At 37.3% G+C, this 17,437-nt stretch overlaps 1 protein-coding gene across 2 annotated transcripts in view; it reads right to left on the bottom strand.

The window, feature by feature from the left end:
* Positions 1-17,437, bottom strand: part of zgc:173742 (DNA topoisomerase I, mitochondrial) — a 35,685-nt gene that overhangs the window by 17,638 nt on the left and 610 nt on the right. For both annotated transcript variants that reach the window (XM_048167761.1, XM_048167760.1), the window contains exons 3-9: positions 16,555-16,636; positions 13,451-13,494; positions 12,332-12,457; positions 9,674-9,764; positions 7,222-7,346; positions 7,003-7,118; positions 4,846-4,967 (exon numbers count right to left, since the gene is read on the bottom strand). In XM_048167761.1, coding sequence (XP_048023718.1) covers positions 4,846-4,967; positions 7,003-7,118; positions 7,222-7,346; positions 9,674-9,764; positions 12,332-12,457; positions 13,451-13,494; positions 16,555-16,636 — 706 coding nt within the window. The remainder of the gene's footprint in view (positions 1-4,845; positions 4,968-7,002; positions 7,119-7,221; positions 7,347-9,673; positions 9,765-12,331; positions 12,458-13,450; positions 13,495-16,554; positions 16,637-17,437) is intronic.

Here is a 17,437-nt window from a genome sequence, read left to right as displayed (position 1 = left end):
GAGAGAATCAATGAAACATTATCCAAACGGTCTTGTAATAAAAGGCTTTGAATAATCACACTTGGAGTAGAATCTTTGATGAAAAAACAAAACAAACAAACAAAAAACAATTCATAATAGCAATCAGTACATCTTCAGGTCAATAGATCTTCCATGAGACAAACAGCTACTATGGGTCTCTACCCTTGAAAGATGAGGTCATGCTAAAGGTTTCTCCAAACACTACCATTCAAAATGTTAGGGTCAGTAAGATTCTTTTGGAAGAAATTATAACTTTTATTCAGCAAGGATGCATTAAATTAATCAAACATGACAGTAAAAAAAAAAAAAAAATTATATTTAAAAAACTTCATATAAATTTGAAATAATCTATAAAAAATACTGTTCTTTTAAACTTTCTATTCATCAAAGAACCATGGGAAAAATGCATCAGTTTCCACAAAAATATTAAGCAGTTTATATTAAATATTAAGCAATATTTACTGTTTGATGATTTGAATGTTTTTTAAGCACCAAATCAGCATTTTAGACTGATTTCTGAAGGATCATGTGACATTGAAGACTGTAGTAATGGCTGCTGAAAATTCAGCTTTGGCCATCATGGGAATAAATTACATTTTTAAATATATTAATATAATTTAAAAAAAAGTTAAAATAGAATACATTATAACATATAACAGAACAGTTATTTAAATTGTAATACCACCGCTATTTCATTACGCCTCCACTGTCCTTTTGCTTTGTGTTTAAATAAAAAAACATTAATTCTGTAACGGTCGCCGCCGCTTTAAAGAGTTACGCGCGATCACTGAAAGTATAAACGCGCGCGCGCATTCAAACGCGATTTCAATACCCGCATTTTGAAAGCGGCTCCTTGAAATAAATATCTCTCAATATGAAAGCATTTTAGGCTGGGCAGTGTAGCTTAACCATCTCTTAGCTCTGTAAGAAAAAGTTGGTCATTTGCACTTTGAATATTGAGAGAGTGTGATAATGGTTTCTTGTAAAGTGTTACTAAAAATGAATAACAGTTTTCTCTTAATCTTATTAAGCACAAACAATAAGGTTTCATTTGTTAACATTAGTTAATGCACTTGAACTGTCATCAACTAACATGAATGACTATTTTTATTAACTCAAACAAAGATTTAAATACTGTAGCAAATATATTGCTCCTTGTTAGTTGATGTTGGTTAATGTGTTAATGTTAATAAATGAGACCTTATTGTAAAGTGTTACCATTTTATTTATACTGTTTTTATTTCTAATCATGTGGAAAGGAGTAGTTAGAGGTGAAAGGTTGTAGAAGCTCATTAATCATGAAATTTGAAGAGATAAATCTACAGAAGAGAAGTAGAGTTAAGTTAGTGGCCTTTTACAGCTTAGTATTGGTCTTTTACTGCATATGATAATTCAACTCAGATAGAACTGAATGACATTCATTATAAGAGATTAGTTAAAACATTTAAATACACCTGCAGAATATTTTTCTAGTTTTTGAGAGGATTTCGTAAAAATCTTGCCTTGCTCGTGACTCAATCTCGGTTGTCTCGTGATACCCGTCCAACCCCTTTATAACATAACAGAACAGTTATTTAAACAATACTATTTCACAATATTACTGTTTTTCTGTATTTTTGGTCAAATAAAGTCAGACTGGATAAAAGAGACTTCTTTTTAAAAATAAAATCTTACAGACCTCAAACTTTTAAATCTTTGTTTACATCCCTCTAAATGTTAGGAAAAGGCTGAAATTTTACTTAGACCTTGCTTAGGGGCCAAGATTTTGAGCATTTACAGCAGGTTTTTGAGTTAGCCTTGCACTCAGGTTGATTCCAATTGGCAGTCCTGTCATGAATTGCAACTTTGTAAGAGGAATATCAAATTTTTCTTCAGACTAGGCAAAAGATTCAGTTCAGTGCTTGAGACTTTTGTGACACATAGCAACTATTCAGAAGGCTGAATTTATCAAACAGTTCTGTCTGATCATATATGCCTAGGCTGTCTTTTTCTCTTTTTTAGGTTTCTCCTGTTGCTAATTTTGCCTTATTTGTCATATATATAGCTAGTCAAAATTGGGTTCGTTGCCTTGTGGTTTTTTTTTTTTTTTTTTTTTTCCAAAGCAGCACAAGAACACTTTAACCATGCCCAAGTCTACTACTGATCATTTGCACTGATATTGCTTTGGGATATGGCCTGTTTCATGACATTCAATAACAACAAGCACTTCCTACATCAGAAGACACTAAAGATCATCCAAACAACTCTAGAGGGCCGAGATCCCCTCACCTATGATGATCACAGTTTCCCATTGGGCACAGGAAAGGAGACAGAGGACGAGGACAACCAAAAAATGAGAGGAGAGAAAAGTAAGTATCGGATGGAAGGGGTCACAGAGGACTGACATACGCGCTTCCCTTTTGTTGGCTTATGATTTATTCTTGCACTTTTGCAGCACTAAATGTCACACTAACACTGATTCACTCTAATCTCTCCTCCTGGGGCTGGTGAAGAGAACCTGCGCCACGGGACCTCACACAAGCAATTTCATCTGACCTGCCCCCCTCCATCTCCCCATTCTGTCACACAAATACACATGCTCGACCATAAATGGCACCCCTGGGCCATTAGCCAGGGAGCAGAGCCCAGAGCAGAGTGAAGGAAAAGAGTAAAATGAGAGGGAAAGTAAAAGGAAGGGCCCAAAAAATGGCACACAAACAGACACTCTCAAACCTCACAGACTCACAAATCAATTACATATGATAAGAGCGCAGCACGGTCAATCAAATGTACTAAAATGCAATCAGAAATAACTGGCAATTGATAAATGTGTCACAGTATTTAAAGGAAAAGTTTCATTTCTGTGGCAAAACTGGGAATTCAAAAAAAAAAAAAAAAAAAAAAAAAAACTTGCCAATGCAAAACTCACTACCACACTGCTAGGGTGTTCTGGATGGCATTATTATGTGGTTGCTAAGACATTCGGAAGGTGCATCCCAATTTGTGTACTTTTCTATGGCAATTCGGCACACTACTATATGGCACTTTTAGTATAAAAAGTGTGAACTGAAAATTTCAAATAGAAAAAATGCACTTGCTCGGATGATACCCAAATGATGCGCTTATCAGCATGGGCGACAAGAGGGGTAGGGGGTGGGTGGGGTTAGACGCCACCCAATATTAATTGTAGTCATTTTCCACGTTCCGCTCAGTCTTGCGAACTGTTGAGCGTGCGAGTCTTTAAAAGTATACTCCTTTAGCCGTGAGTGCGGAAAGACACGTGTAGTCTAGTGGACTTTAAGCGGACTGTCCATACTGTCACAAAAATTGTTTATCATCAATTTTCCATGCTGTATATAATGTTGTGATACCTAAATTCACTACCATACACTACCATACATACGTTTTTAGTGTATTATAAAACATAATAAAGCATATTTTTTTTTTTTTTAAATGAAAGTATTATAGATTTCTAGGTAGAGTTGTCAAAAGTACCGACTGAAGAGCATCACTGATGACTATTTACAAAGTTTTTGAAGGGTTGATCATTGAAGCCAATCACAGACATATCCGATGAGCACGTCAACACAATGGCCAATCAGAGGCATTTACGAATCCGCTCAACAGCGTTCAAAGCATTACATTTTTAAAATTTCAGTACCGACTTGCTACCAAAGTTGGTACTTTTGACATCTCTATTTCTAGGTTACTTGCCATAATGTAATATATACAGTACTGTGCAAAAATCTTAGGCACGTCAGTATTTTCACCCCCCCAAAAATGGTTTTAAGCCAGTTATTTATATCTTTTGCTGTAGTGTGTCAGTAGGAAATATCAGTTCACATTTCCAAACATTCATCTTGCCATTAATTGTAATAATCCAGTGAGATTTTTGAATACACATGGAGTCTGACAACAGCTGGTACTCCACACGGAGATCTCAGTATCAGTTAGAATCACTGCTTGGAGACGATCAAAGATGAATTCTCCTATACCTGTAACTGCACCTATCCAGAACACAGTTTTGTAGCTAGATACGAGTTAGGCTGCTCTCTGATTACGTCCTGTGGCGCCCAGTTCTGGCAGGTCTCTAATGTGCAGTAATTGCCAAATGCTAAGAAGTACATAAACACGCCTCCTTCCTCCCAGCAGACTTTTCATTGACCTTGTTTTTCTAATTGCTGTCTGCACTGCACAGTCAATGAATGCGGGCACAACCATGGGTGGCCATATACTAAAACACAAGGAATTCATTATCCACTGAACCCTCAATAATATTCAGAGATTTAGTCACCATTAATAAGTACTAATGGGTCAAAAGCTCATGAAACAAATAAATGAACATTTTTGAAGCAACCGCTTGCGTTGCTGAATACGCTATGCTGCAGATCACTCAGATCGAGCGGCGAGCAATAAACAGGTTGAGACAAAAACACTCATACAACACTTTTTGAAAGCACTATAATAATAGAGCCGGTGTCTCATCACTTGAATTCCTCTCTCGTTCATTCTCGTGATTGACAGTCAGGGGACGGGGCGGAGACTGTGCTCAGTGAAGCGAGCAGGGGCTTCCGTGTTATAATAAAACAGTTAAATTGGATTTGTTCATATGCGGGAAGCGAGTTGTCTGGATTAGCATATCAATGCCTTTACACAAATCGTATTTTCAAGAGCATTGAGCACTAAGCAGCACGAAATTAATTCTGCATGATACGCCCTAAGGCCTTCTGGGATGCTGGAAGCTTCATAACTGTTCCGTACTCATAACCTGACACCCATCCCTCCTAACTGTAAAAGCTACTGGTTATAGATTGAGCTAGGCTTAGAAGTGCAGGAACAGTTTACCTTCCTCCAGTCCCTGAAGAAGTTACTGCGGAAGACCTCTTTTGTTGTGTATTCGTGATCCAGCATTTGAGCAAAGAAAAGTGCCACTTCCTCAGCTGGCAGACTGAGTTTCACTGCCTTTCCTACAACAAAACAGAACATATTCATTTACTACAAGGACATCAGTATGAAAAAAAGCAACCAGCTAACAACCAACTATGAGTTGTTTGGGTTAAAGAATGTACTGAGAATGTAGAATGTAATTTATTTAATTTTTTTTTTTTTTTTTTTTTTTTCGGGGGCATTTATCAGTAATCTGCCATAAACATTAAAATAAATACTGTCCTAAATTCTTATTAAATTAATTCATAGCAGTGATTTCATGGCCTCATGTGATAATACAGTCCATTGGATGCACTCTCCAAATGCTTGTCTTAAAAACAAAAACTTTATTGTCCATAAGGCAAAAAAAAAAAAAAAAAAAAAAAAATCATTATTCCGATAATTGATTAAAACAACAGTACATTATCTCCTCAAGTTTGATAACAAGTTACAAGTTTAAGTCTCTGGGGTCGATGAACATGCTGGCGCATTCTGCCAAATTTTTCCCTGATAACAGCGAAAATAACTTTTTGGTCATAGATAAAAGACATAATTCAAAACTGTCTATTTCTATTTGTGTACACTCATAAAATCAAAACACTGCTTTTGTAAAATAAAAAAACAGGGTGTGCATTCTGCTGTCTCAGCAAATACTTGCGAAAACATGTCTACAGAACGCTTGAAATGTCTACTTTTAAATGAACCAATTAAAATAGAAAACAAATATTCTCTGCTTAAGTAATCTGTATGAAACCAAAGAAAGGTACAATCTGTTCTAATTAAATGAAATAAGCTCAAATGTTAGAGCATGTCAAAACATCTCCAGGGCCCAAAAACCCACTCAGACCCCAGAGAAATAATTCTTAGGTTTAAAGGATTCTTTAAATCAACATCACTAATGTAATCAACATCACTAATGACTAAGAGTTTGTAGTTATCTGCAAATAAAGTTGATTACCATACTTATTTATTAAAGGTGCTACAGAGGATCTTTTCTTCGACTGAGAAACCAAAGACTATTAGTGAGTTTTTGAAATGAGCGCATGCGTAAGAAGAACAACCCCCCTCTTTCACAGCTCATTTCGAGGGAACGCCTCCCAAAACTCGTGCACGAGTATTGGAACACGAGTGTTTACCACCGCATTGCATGCGGCGCCTGTGGAGTGTGGAAAGTTACTGGAGCCGCGCACGTCTCTCACAAGGAACGTCACTGCAGTGATTGACAAGCCAGAGGGCCAATCGTTTATACGATGATCGCGTAAACGATTGGCTGATATTTTTAAGGCCCTACCTCGTGCACAGATGATGTATATTAATATTATTCCTTTCAGTGCACCTAATAAATAGTCTTTTATCAGTTAGTAAAGACAGTTTCAAGTAATATTGCAAAAATGTATAAAACAAAACATCCTCTGTAGCACCTTTAACTTCATTTCTCACAAGATAACTGGTGACAACAAAAACAAAGAGATAAACGAGTTATTGTTTCTACAGATCTACAACAGAACGAGTGAGCATACAATTTTTTTTTTTAAACTGCGTTAAGATAAGTCTTCAGACACATGTTCCACAGGACTCACCAGCCCCGCAATATAGAACTTTAAATGCATCACGGAGAATCATGGCCTAGGACAAATATAATCAAAATTGCATTTATAGCTTACCGTTCAGGGAGTCTCAGGTACAAAATCCAAATACTTCTCCTTCAGGGTTATTGTACCAAGATTAATGGTCTGGGTCCTTCCGAAATGCACTTATAGTTTAAGAAACGCCTCTCTACTATAAATGGCAGAGTGGATATTAATAGAGGGAGCTGACCTTAAAGTTTAGCAAAGAGATTAAAGACTCGTCCTGTGCTCTCTGAAGTAGGCCTGACACCAACGGAGGAACAGGTCAACCTTGAGCTGGGATGCGTGCCCAGACCAGGAAAATTAATGGGAACTGCACTGACCAATGAACTGACCCCCTCTCTGACCAAAATCTCTCTTTTTTGAACACGTTTTGCTGTGAAACGATTCCACGCGATGCATCAGTAAGACAGATGCAACAAGATCTTCATAACGTCTGAACACATACCATTATAGTAAAACTTCACATCATCTGGTAGGGGTTGATAGTCAGGGGGGAAATACGGCCCTTTGTGTTCTAGAAACTTCCATTTAATTCCATGCTCATACTTCTCTTCTTCCCACCTGTGAAAGAGTCAATAAGTCAAGAAAAGCAGAAAAGAGACAAACAAAACTTCTGGGTTAAAAGGTGTCCATAAAGACACGAACTTGCATGCAGAGAGCCTACCATCTCCATCTTTGTTTCTCTTCCTCCTCTTTCTTCTTTATCTTGAGAGCCCTGGCTGCCTCAATCTCCTCCTTGGTTTTTTTCTTCTTAGTGGAGACAGAACACCCTCCTTCCTCTTTTTTCACCTTTGAAAGGGAAAAAGGGGTCATCACTGCAAACTTTGTGAACAGTGTGCATTTTGCAGGAGTAGCAAATTTTCATTCCAAAAATGTTGCCAGTTTAAACAAGCACTGCTGGACTCAAAGCCACCTGAGGAGGAATGAGACTTATCATTTCTTAATTTCTCCATTATTTAAGTTTCTCTTTATGTGGGACTAAAATCCTGTATCCTTAAAAATAAGATTTAAAGGTCCCGTTCTTCGTGATCCCATGTTTCAAACTTTAGTTAGTGTGTAATGTTGTTGTTAGAGTATAAATAAAATCTGTAAAATTTTAAAGCTCAAAGTTCAATGCCAAGCGAGATATTTTATTTAACAGAAGTCGCCTACATCGAACGGCCAGTTTGGACTACATCCCTCTACTTCCTTCTTTAATGACGTCACTAAAACAGTTTTTTGACTAACCTCCGCCCACAGGAATACACAAGGAGTTGCGTTTGTAGAGTGTGTTTGTCGCCATGTCGTCGAAACGCTGTTATTTTCATCCCGCAGTCCAATCACCGGGTCTGATTCCGGCTCAAATTGATAGGGTAAAATTAAAGACGTTTACAATAACACTGAGCACGTGCATCTCCACGTTATGGTAAGAGGCGTGACCTTATGCGCTAAACTACTGTCGAATCACAACACAGGAACCGCTGGCACAATCAGAACTCGTTACGTATTTCTGAAGGAGGGACTTCATAGAACAAGGAAGTCATCAGCCCGTTTTTCTGACAGTGGAAACAGCGGTATACAGATAAGTAAATTATGTGAAAAATACTGTTTTTTTACACGCGAAACATGAACACATGTTATATTGCACACTATAAACACAATCAAAGCTTCAAAAAACCACGAAAAACAGGACCTTTAAAATGGCTGCTTACTTTCAAATAAAATTGTAACACAGCTTTGTTGCTCTGAGTACATAGCAAAACACATGTTAAAGACTCAAAACAGGGATCAGTAACACATTTTATATTTAGCAATGTATATATGAGCCAGAAAAAAAATAGATACGTTTTCATGGAATGATCATATAACTTAACCATGTTAAAGTCTTTTATGCCCTAATCTAGCACAGATTTTTTTTATTAATAAAAGTTTTACAAAAAATAAAATAACAATAATAAAAGCATAATTTCAATGTTGTGTGTTTATATAACCTAGCTAGATAACTTGTCCTTGGTGACATATTTACATTTGCAGAATTCACAACGTTCAAAATATCTCAGAAATTTAAATGTTTGAGCTGAGCCCTGAAAAGCGTCTACAACTATTTAATTGAACATATCATTTACACAACAAAGCTAGCACAACATTACATGACAAAAAAATGACAGGAGGGTTAACACTCTCAGATCAACAGGTAAGACTTGTGAAACTGTAAAAACTTAATTGGGCACTGCTGTTGACAATTTAGTCACGAGTTCTTGGTGATTAGAGAGAATTTGTTGTAAAACCTTTAGGGTATCTCTAGACATGTCTTTTTTGTTATAATGAAGGAAAAAATAGTGACAAATGGCATTTTGGCTATTCAGATAAAAAGCTTTCCCAGTTGAAATGATGGTGGATCCACAGGAGACAAAAAACATTTACTTTCTCAAAGATCAAAATACTTGGAGAAATTGAAGCGCTACAGAAGTCAAGTCTGCAGTGGGAAAATAGACAACACCTGACAAGAATGAACTCCTGAGCGGCAGTTTGGACATGAACATCTTTTCACAGTAAGCCAAAAACCAAACTGTAAACGGTTTCTCCTGAGAATACGATTTTGAGCTCTGCAAGAGAGAAATGTTCTCCGAAACTGCTCTCCACAGCACTAAAATTACCATCAATGGAGGAGAGCAACAGTTGTTGAACAAAATGACGGCTTTTCAGAACAAGGAATTGCCTTTGTGACATGGTCTTTTAAATCCATCAAATTGTAGGGTGAATGCAAAGGACAAGCTGATGTTGACCTGCAGATGGCAGTTTAGATGAATAGCAAAGGATGAATGAAATGATTAGTGAGAAAGTGCTAACACGCCTTTTCATCATGTGAACTGAAGTTTCAATCAAGACTACTTTCTTATTTTTTTATTATTTGACACACAAAAAAAAACTGGTGGAAAATCAATTTATATTAAATGCAAAATTCACTGATGTATAGTATCTCAGAACTTTCTGACTGTGCCTTTACATACTGTAGCTTATCCATTTTAAAGATTTTTGGTTTTCAAATACCCAAATTACTAGCATTCCAGCACTCTGTCACCAAGTCCTTCTCTCTATAATCAATGTACCACTAATGCACTCTGGGTAAAGCCCACCTTTTCTTTTTTTTCCTTAATTTTTTTCTTCTTTGCTGTTGGAGCGTTTTCCTGTCCCTCTTCTGCAACTTTCTTCTTCTTCTTCTTTGGCCTTTCAGGGAAATAAAGTAAGCAGTCAATACATGTAAAGAAATGTTTCTTGTGCAACAAATCAGCATATTAGAATAATTTTTGAATAAGGATCATGTGACAGTGAAGACTATTAATGTGATCACAGGAATAAATTACATTTTAGAATATGAATATGACAGTTATTTTAAACTATAATATTATTTTACAATATTACTATTTTACTGGATATTGAATCAAATAAATGCAGCTTTGGTGAGTGTAAGAGGCTTTCAAAAGGATTAAAACAATAAAAATAATAATACCAACCCCAAAATTGTAAACAGCAGTATCTATTTAGAAAGGGTCAATCATATACAGGTGTCTGTGATTGATGCAAATTAACTTTTTAAAGCTAAAAAGTTTCAGCATGTTTTTTTAAACAGCTTTACAAAAACATTTTCCTTTTAAAGAGAAGTCAAAGAAAACTTTGACAATCAACAGAAATTCCATCCTCCTCTGGCAAGACACACATTACAATAAATGTACACATGACAAAATTTGTCTAGCTGCATAGTATTTGTGTAATAGTAGTCAAATGGTCATTAAATAAACTAAATAATTTAATAAGCTAGACTATGTTTAAATTGGAGGGTCTTTGCTAATTTACATGCAAATTTTACATTCAATTATGTAAAAGAACATTAAATCAGATATAAAATGTATGTCATTAGGGCTGGGTATCGATCCAGATGTCCCAATTCTATTCGATTCCGATTCACAAGGTTTGACTTCGATTCGGCTTCGATTCTCGATTTTCAATTAGATTCAATGAATTAAAGGTACAATTTGTAGGACCTGCCACTAGAGAACGCACTACCAAAACAATAACAATCGCGTGGTTTGATGACGCTAAGAAGGTGCGTGGAATGATGGGATTTGTTGTCTTCTACCCAACCGCTGACGGCCATCAATCACACGGAAAGATAAATCATGGATTTAACGGATGAGGTAAAGTTTTATAAATGTATAAACTATGGATCAGACGCGTCCTCGCGCAGGTCTAGAGACGCGATGCCCCGCGTTTGGCGTGTATGCCCCATAATACTAATCGTGTTGATCGTTATAATGGCATACGTTTTCTGTAAAGATACGAATCAAAACAACTCACCTGTCGAGTAAAACACTAGCAAGATCGACATCTCTTTCTAGGTGAAGTTTGTCGCGAAGCTCTCTCCATCTAGAAAATGCAACACCGATATTGATCCTCGCTCTTTCTCTCCTCTTGTCCCAAACTCTTCTTGGGTCGTTTGGTTGGCCCGTACGCTTACGTTTACGGGAGCTGTCCTTGTCGACAGAACCAGCGGCAGATGGTAAACAGTAATTATGTTCCATAAATAAGTAACACAATCCACCATAAAACGTGCAAGAAGTAAATAAGGAACTGCTTGAAGCAAGCTAGTGGTTTGCTGGACGCTAGACACTACTTCCGCATTTGTCCACGACACTGTTGTCATGTGGTTTCTACGTCAGTAAAGGCGGTAACAAAGGGTAACTGACGTCATTAACAGGCGACTGCACTGCCCCGTGTCACTGTTTAGAATGGGAATTTTCTCATGATTTACAAGTAGTTGAAAACATTAGAGATATTGTTAGTAATCAGCTGGACAAAATATATAACACTAGCCTAGTGGTTTTTGGATATTTTACTGCGAATATCTTACAAATTGTACCTTTAAAAAATTAAATTTGTCCATTTAGGTGCAAGGAGAGGTGAAAGAGAATTCATTTTATTAATTGCACACTGTCTGTGATGCGTAGCGGTGAGCGCTTCGGACACAAAACTTCTCACACAGCGCGCGGAAGTTCTCTTTCACTTGAATGCTTAAATTGGCAAGGCTTGAAAACGTGTGCAAATGATAACTTTAGTGACCATGCAGCACTGGCCCAATCGGGACGATGACAGTTCCTTCAGCTGTCCGGAACGTCATTCACACTGAAAGGCGTGCCTGTATCCACCATGCTTAGCACTGGATGAATAACATCTAGTGGAGAAGACTAACGTCAATCAGATATTATGTTCAATGTTTGCGGAAATAAATACGGAAAAGTCTGATTCGTGGCTTTTGAGAATCAATATCGAATCAACCTCATTTTAAAAAAACGATTAATTGAAAAATATATTTATTTTTTTGCCCAGCCCTATATGTCATGTATATTGGTATACCTCCAATGTACAAAACCATGCTAATTATTTGACTAGATTAACCATAGACTGAAGATTAGCCATAAATGATTCAATGTCCGAGCTGCTCTTTTCCATATAATGAAAGTAGAAGGCAACCACGGCTGTCCTTGGTACCATCCACTTTCATGCTATGGACAACAAGCACCTTTGGCATTCTGCTAAACATCTCCTTTTGTGAAAGGAAGTCATACAGGTTTGGAATTTTTAGGTGAGCTGTTACTTTAAGTAAAAAGTGGCACAGCTTACCCCACTTCAGTCATAAATAAGAAATATATGAAGAGGAAAAATGATCTGTTATTGGCTTATTCATTCATTGCTACACCCATAAAAAAAAAGGAAAAAAAAGAAGAAGAAACACTTACAAAGTTGCTTCAGAGGTAGAAGAGCGACCATCCGTTTTATCCGCTTTTCTTTTCCTCTTTTTCCCTTTCCCTTCTGTTACAAAGTCTGGATCTTTGTCTGGCTCTTCCTTAACATTCACCGGAGACCTAAAAGAGACAAACAGCCAAAAACACATTTAAAGGCTGTGAGAACTTCAGTCTAAAAAAAAAAAATTAAAAAGGACAAATATGCATTGACCAATGACAATGACTAAATTATGGTGATTACACAATAATCCTTAATGGCCACTGATGATAATTATATAATTACAGTAATTATGTCCAAGGATAATTGCAGAGAGATGCAAGCTTCAATTTCCATAAAGCATGATTCAGATGTGGTGGGAGGTGAGCAGACCAAATCAATTAATTACAATTACCATAACAAATGATTCAATTCAGAGGAGAATTTTCTGGGAGAGATTAAGTGTAAAAGAACACTCGGACACCTTCAGCAGTTTTTAAGTCTGACCTCTGTTGTGTAAATCAACCTCCCACCTGCAATCACCAGCAGGACTTGATTTACAAGGAGTCTGATTGTCAAAGTCCCTGATTAGAGACACTGTTCTTATCGTGAGACAGAAACAGTCAACGAGAGATTTGAGATGGTCTAACTTTTATATATGAAAATCTTACATATTAAATTATACCTGTATATGAAATATAACTTCATGTTAATATAACTTTGTGTTATGTTTGCTTTCTCAGACTTACGCCTCAGGCTTAATCTATGCACCCCCACCCCCCCCCAGTCTGATCTGAATGCTTTTCACTTATTACTTTTCTGACACGCCACAGCTTTCTTTCCAATAAATAAATTAATTTCCTGAAAGACAGCCAATGTAGCGAGAAAATCGGAATGGATATTGTCCAGAACTGCGCACTTTCAAATCATCAGAATTAATTTTCATCAACTCTAAAGGAAAGAAAAAAAAGTATGATTGCATATTTGAATCGTAAATGGATTAAAACTCATTTCCAAGTGCAGCTGCTGGCTGCTGATGCCATTTCTCTAAATCAAAAGTCTGGATCTCTGATACTACATGTGCAGTACTAGCTACTAAAAATACCCTCATTTGTGACACAGTGGTCTCAGTGTACCTTCTGTCTTCAAAGTCCATGCTCTCCTCTTTAGGTGTTTTCATCTGAAATATTGAAAAAAATAAAACAAAAACATGACAACTAGCTGATGGTAACTTTCATTTTGCTTTTCCCCATTATGGTGGCACTACTGCATTCATCGCTTCAATACCAATGCTCAGTTAAACAGCAGGGTTCAATGCAACTATAGATTTAAAATAACAGAAGTACTAAATATTTATTCATTACACTAATAATTTAAATACACACACACACAATTTTTGAAATAAGCCCCTTATGCTCACCAAGGCTGCAAGGCAACAGTAAAAACAGTAATAAAGTCAAATATTATTACAATTTAAAATACCTGTTTTCCCATTTTATTATGTTTTACTGTTTTATAGTTTATTACTGCGATAGCAAAGCTTAATTTTTAGCAGTCTTCAAGGGTTAGTTCACCCAAAAATGAAATTTCTGTCATTAAGTACTCACCCTCATGTCGTTTCAAATCCGTCATACCTTCGTTCATCTTCAGAACACAAATGAAGGTATTTTTGATGAAATCTGAGGGTTTTTTGTTTTATCTCCCATATAAAGCATTGAAATGACCACATTAAAGGTCCAGAAAAGTAGTAAAGACATCGTTAAAATAGTCAATGTGACTACAGTGGTTTAACCATAATGTTATAAAGCGATGAGAATACTTTTTGTGCGCAAAAATAAAACAAAAATAACCACTTTATTAACCAATCTCTTCTCTTCAATGTCAGTCTCCTACACAGTTGACACAGTGTAGCGCTTACGTCCGAATACTCAATACTCAATATGTATCACTAACGAGTCACATGACACCAGGGAGAGAAAATGGCTAATTGGGCCCAATTTGGACATTTTCACTTAGGGGTGTACTCACTTTTGTGGCCAGCGGTTTAGACATTAATGGCTGTGTGTTGAGTTATTTTGAGGGGACAGCAAACTTACACTGTTATACATAGGGCTGTAACGATATGCGATATGAAACCGAAATCGCGATACGCAGGTCCACGAACCTGTATCGCGATGTGAGAAGGCAGAATCGCAACACACCCCTTCCAACTCCCAGAGTTATCCTTCCTGTCCAGATCCAATGCTACCACATTTTTAAATTACTATAAGTATTAGGGTGTAACGATTTATCGTAGATGGTGTGTCTCAATCAGCTCTCTAGTTCAGTAAGTGTTTCGGGCACACATTGAATCTTGCAAGCAGGTTTAAACGTTTCTCATGTCAGTCTCTTGCATGGTCGCGTGAGAAAAGTCGTGGCTTTCTTTCACCGCAGTGCACAGCACCAGCTGTGCTCACAGAAAAGCAAAAGACGCTTGCGATGCTTTGCTTTAAGAAGTTCTGTGGGGCCGTTCACATATTGCGTCTTTTCCGCGTGCAAGTCAGTTATTATTTTCAAATGTAGCCGCGCGGCAGGCGCGCTCATAATGGGATCAACGCGGTCGCGACGCGTATGCAATTCTCAACTTCTCAGAATGCCGCAAGCGCACCGCAGGTCGTGTGACAAGAATCAACCGATCAGCTATGGCCTTTCCGTAACAAAACATCAAAAGCTCAGCCGAACAGCTGATCATAGCTGTACATGGTGTTTTTTATATCTTATCTCCATCAATATATCTCGTCGTAAAACTAATGCAAGGGCTAGAAATCATTTATCCTTTGCAGAAACATCCTGATCCTCTTGGAGAGCTCAGTTCATGGTTGCATAGCAACGACCGACGCCACGGGAGCGCAAGCGCTTTGGAAAGGAGAAGCGGTGCGGCCGCGCCTTCCACGCGTTTTTAGACGCGACATGTGAACGGCCCCTATTCATAATTCTAAGTTCATGTTAAATTTAACATTTTTTTTCAGTGACAGACAGCCCTATTCAACTGTTAATTTGAATACAGAAGGTTTTTATTAAAATTTTATATTTATTTATTTTATTGAAATGTGATCTTGTATGTACAACAAGGAAAATTATTGAAATTTGTTCATGTTTTTTTAATAAATCTTGTTTGAATTTCAGTTTCATTTTGTTCAAAATATCGTGATACGTATCGTATCGTGAACTCCGTATCGAGATACGTATCGTATCGTGACCTGAGCGTATCGTTACACCCCTAGTTATACAAGCTGTACACTCACTACTTTACATTGTAACAAAATGTCCTTTCTTCAGTGTTGTCACATGAAAAGAGTGTAGGTGTACTCACTTCTGTGAGATATATATATATATATATATATATATATATATATATATATATATATATATATATATATATATATATATATATACTAAATGGAGTAATAAAAATCAAAAATAAGTTCCAAGCAACCTACTTATTGACTTGACAAGGACATTCCTTTATAATTCCATCTCATTCCACTGTGCAGGTACCAGTAAAACACTGTATTAAGGTGGCAGGCAATAAATAAAGAAGACGCAATATATGGAAATATCAAAGAGATGAAGAAGCTCAAGAAGCTGCATTATGCTAATGTAAAGGTGCAGAGGGAAAGAAGGGCTATTTGTGGGTTTGACGCCCCACAGGGAAGCCCAGTCTAATCAATGGCTTACAACCTGCTATCAGGGAAAGCCATCTAGATCACTTGAGGCCAAACTGGCGCCCGAAGCTGTCAAGGAGAATCATATTCCACTACAAAAATATCTGCATAGCTGGAAGTAGGTTGCATTAGAGAACAGACTTGCATAATGGCAAAATACTATTACTATCGTTCACAGATAATGAGTGGTTTGGTGCAACCGCCCTGAAGAGGGAAAATTGCATTGTTTGCTTTGCTCTGCGTAACAGTCAATTCTTGTTATATCTTGGTTTTCTTAACCTATGAATCTGTCATCCAAATCAGAGACTCGATTGCTCGCTGACTAAATGCTTTTAGGTTATGCTCTGTGTAGCAGTCTGTTCTTGTTATATTTGGGTCTCTGTAACCTGTGGAAACCGGTGAAAGCTCTGAATGATATGACTGCATAAATATTCCTTTACAGCAAAGCTAGCAGGGCCTCTTAATTAAGCTGGACTTTGAAGAGACAATCCCAGGGGCATGACGAAAGAAAATTAATGGTGACATTGAAGAACTACCTTCCTGTGCGTTTTCTCCTTCCCTTCATGCTGAGACTTCAGCTTTCCTTTGGCCTTTGATTTCTTTTTCTTTGGGTTTACTCTGCGGAGAAACAAAAAGAGAGAGGAGAGGACGATGAGAAGAATATGAGACAAAAGACAAACATACATGAGAAAAGAAGGAGGGGTGGGAATTGATGAGACGGGGGGGCATAAAAAGGCCATTAGTGCTCATGAGATCTGAATCCATATTATCTATTTAAAAATAAACTTCTCCCTTCACTGGAGTGTTTGACAGTCTGCCAGCAGGCTTCGTCACAACAGGCTGCTGTCAGCAACACTTACAGGTGTCCAAGTCTTTCATCAGATTAATTACAAATGCCAGAGACGGATGGACGTCCCCGGCGTTAGCGTGCCCATATAATGCATTAGATATCAAAGTAAAATAATTTATTCATAAAGAAGATGAAGTACAACTCTCTGAATAATGAATGCAAGCTCTGTGGCACTCAGTTCACACTTGGTTAGATTTACGATTTCTGGTGCACATCATTTGTTTGGGAGGCTCAATTTGTCTCCATCTTTCACAGTAACACGAAAGGCGTTTCCTGCTGCAAAGTGCAGCGCTGTGTATAATAATGTGCAGCTGTTGTTTGTGTTGCCATTAAATCGTGCTTATTCTCAGTTGAATAACAAATATTTAGCCTACTTGTATACTCATATACAAAACTCAGAGATGCATTAGAGGTGATGTGTGAATTTGAATGCAGTGTGTGCCAGCATGAGCACAATTACAGGATGTAAGTCAAGGACAGTAAAACTATCAAAAACAAGAGCTTCTCTTATCTACAGAACATTTGGACAAGTGTTTGAGGATGTCATGTGATTGGACAAGCAGTGCAAC

Source organism: Megalobrama amblycephala, linkage group LG19 (genome assembly GCF_018812025.1).
Source record: "Megalobrama amblycephala isolate DHTTF-2021 linkage group LG19, ASM1881202v1, whole genome shotgun sequence".
Classification (NCBI taxonomy): Eukaryota; Metazoa; Chordata; class Actinopteri; order Cypriniformes; family Xenocyprididae; genus Megalobrama; species Megalobrama amblycephala.
The sequence above is the reverse complement of the archived record's forward strand: the minus strand, read 5'-3'. Positions and strand labels throughout refer to the sequence as shown.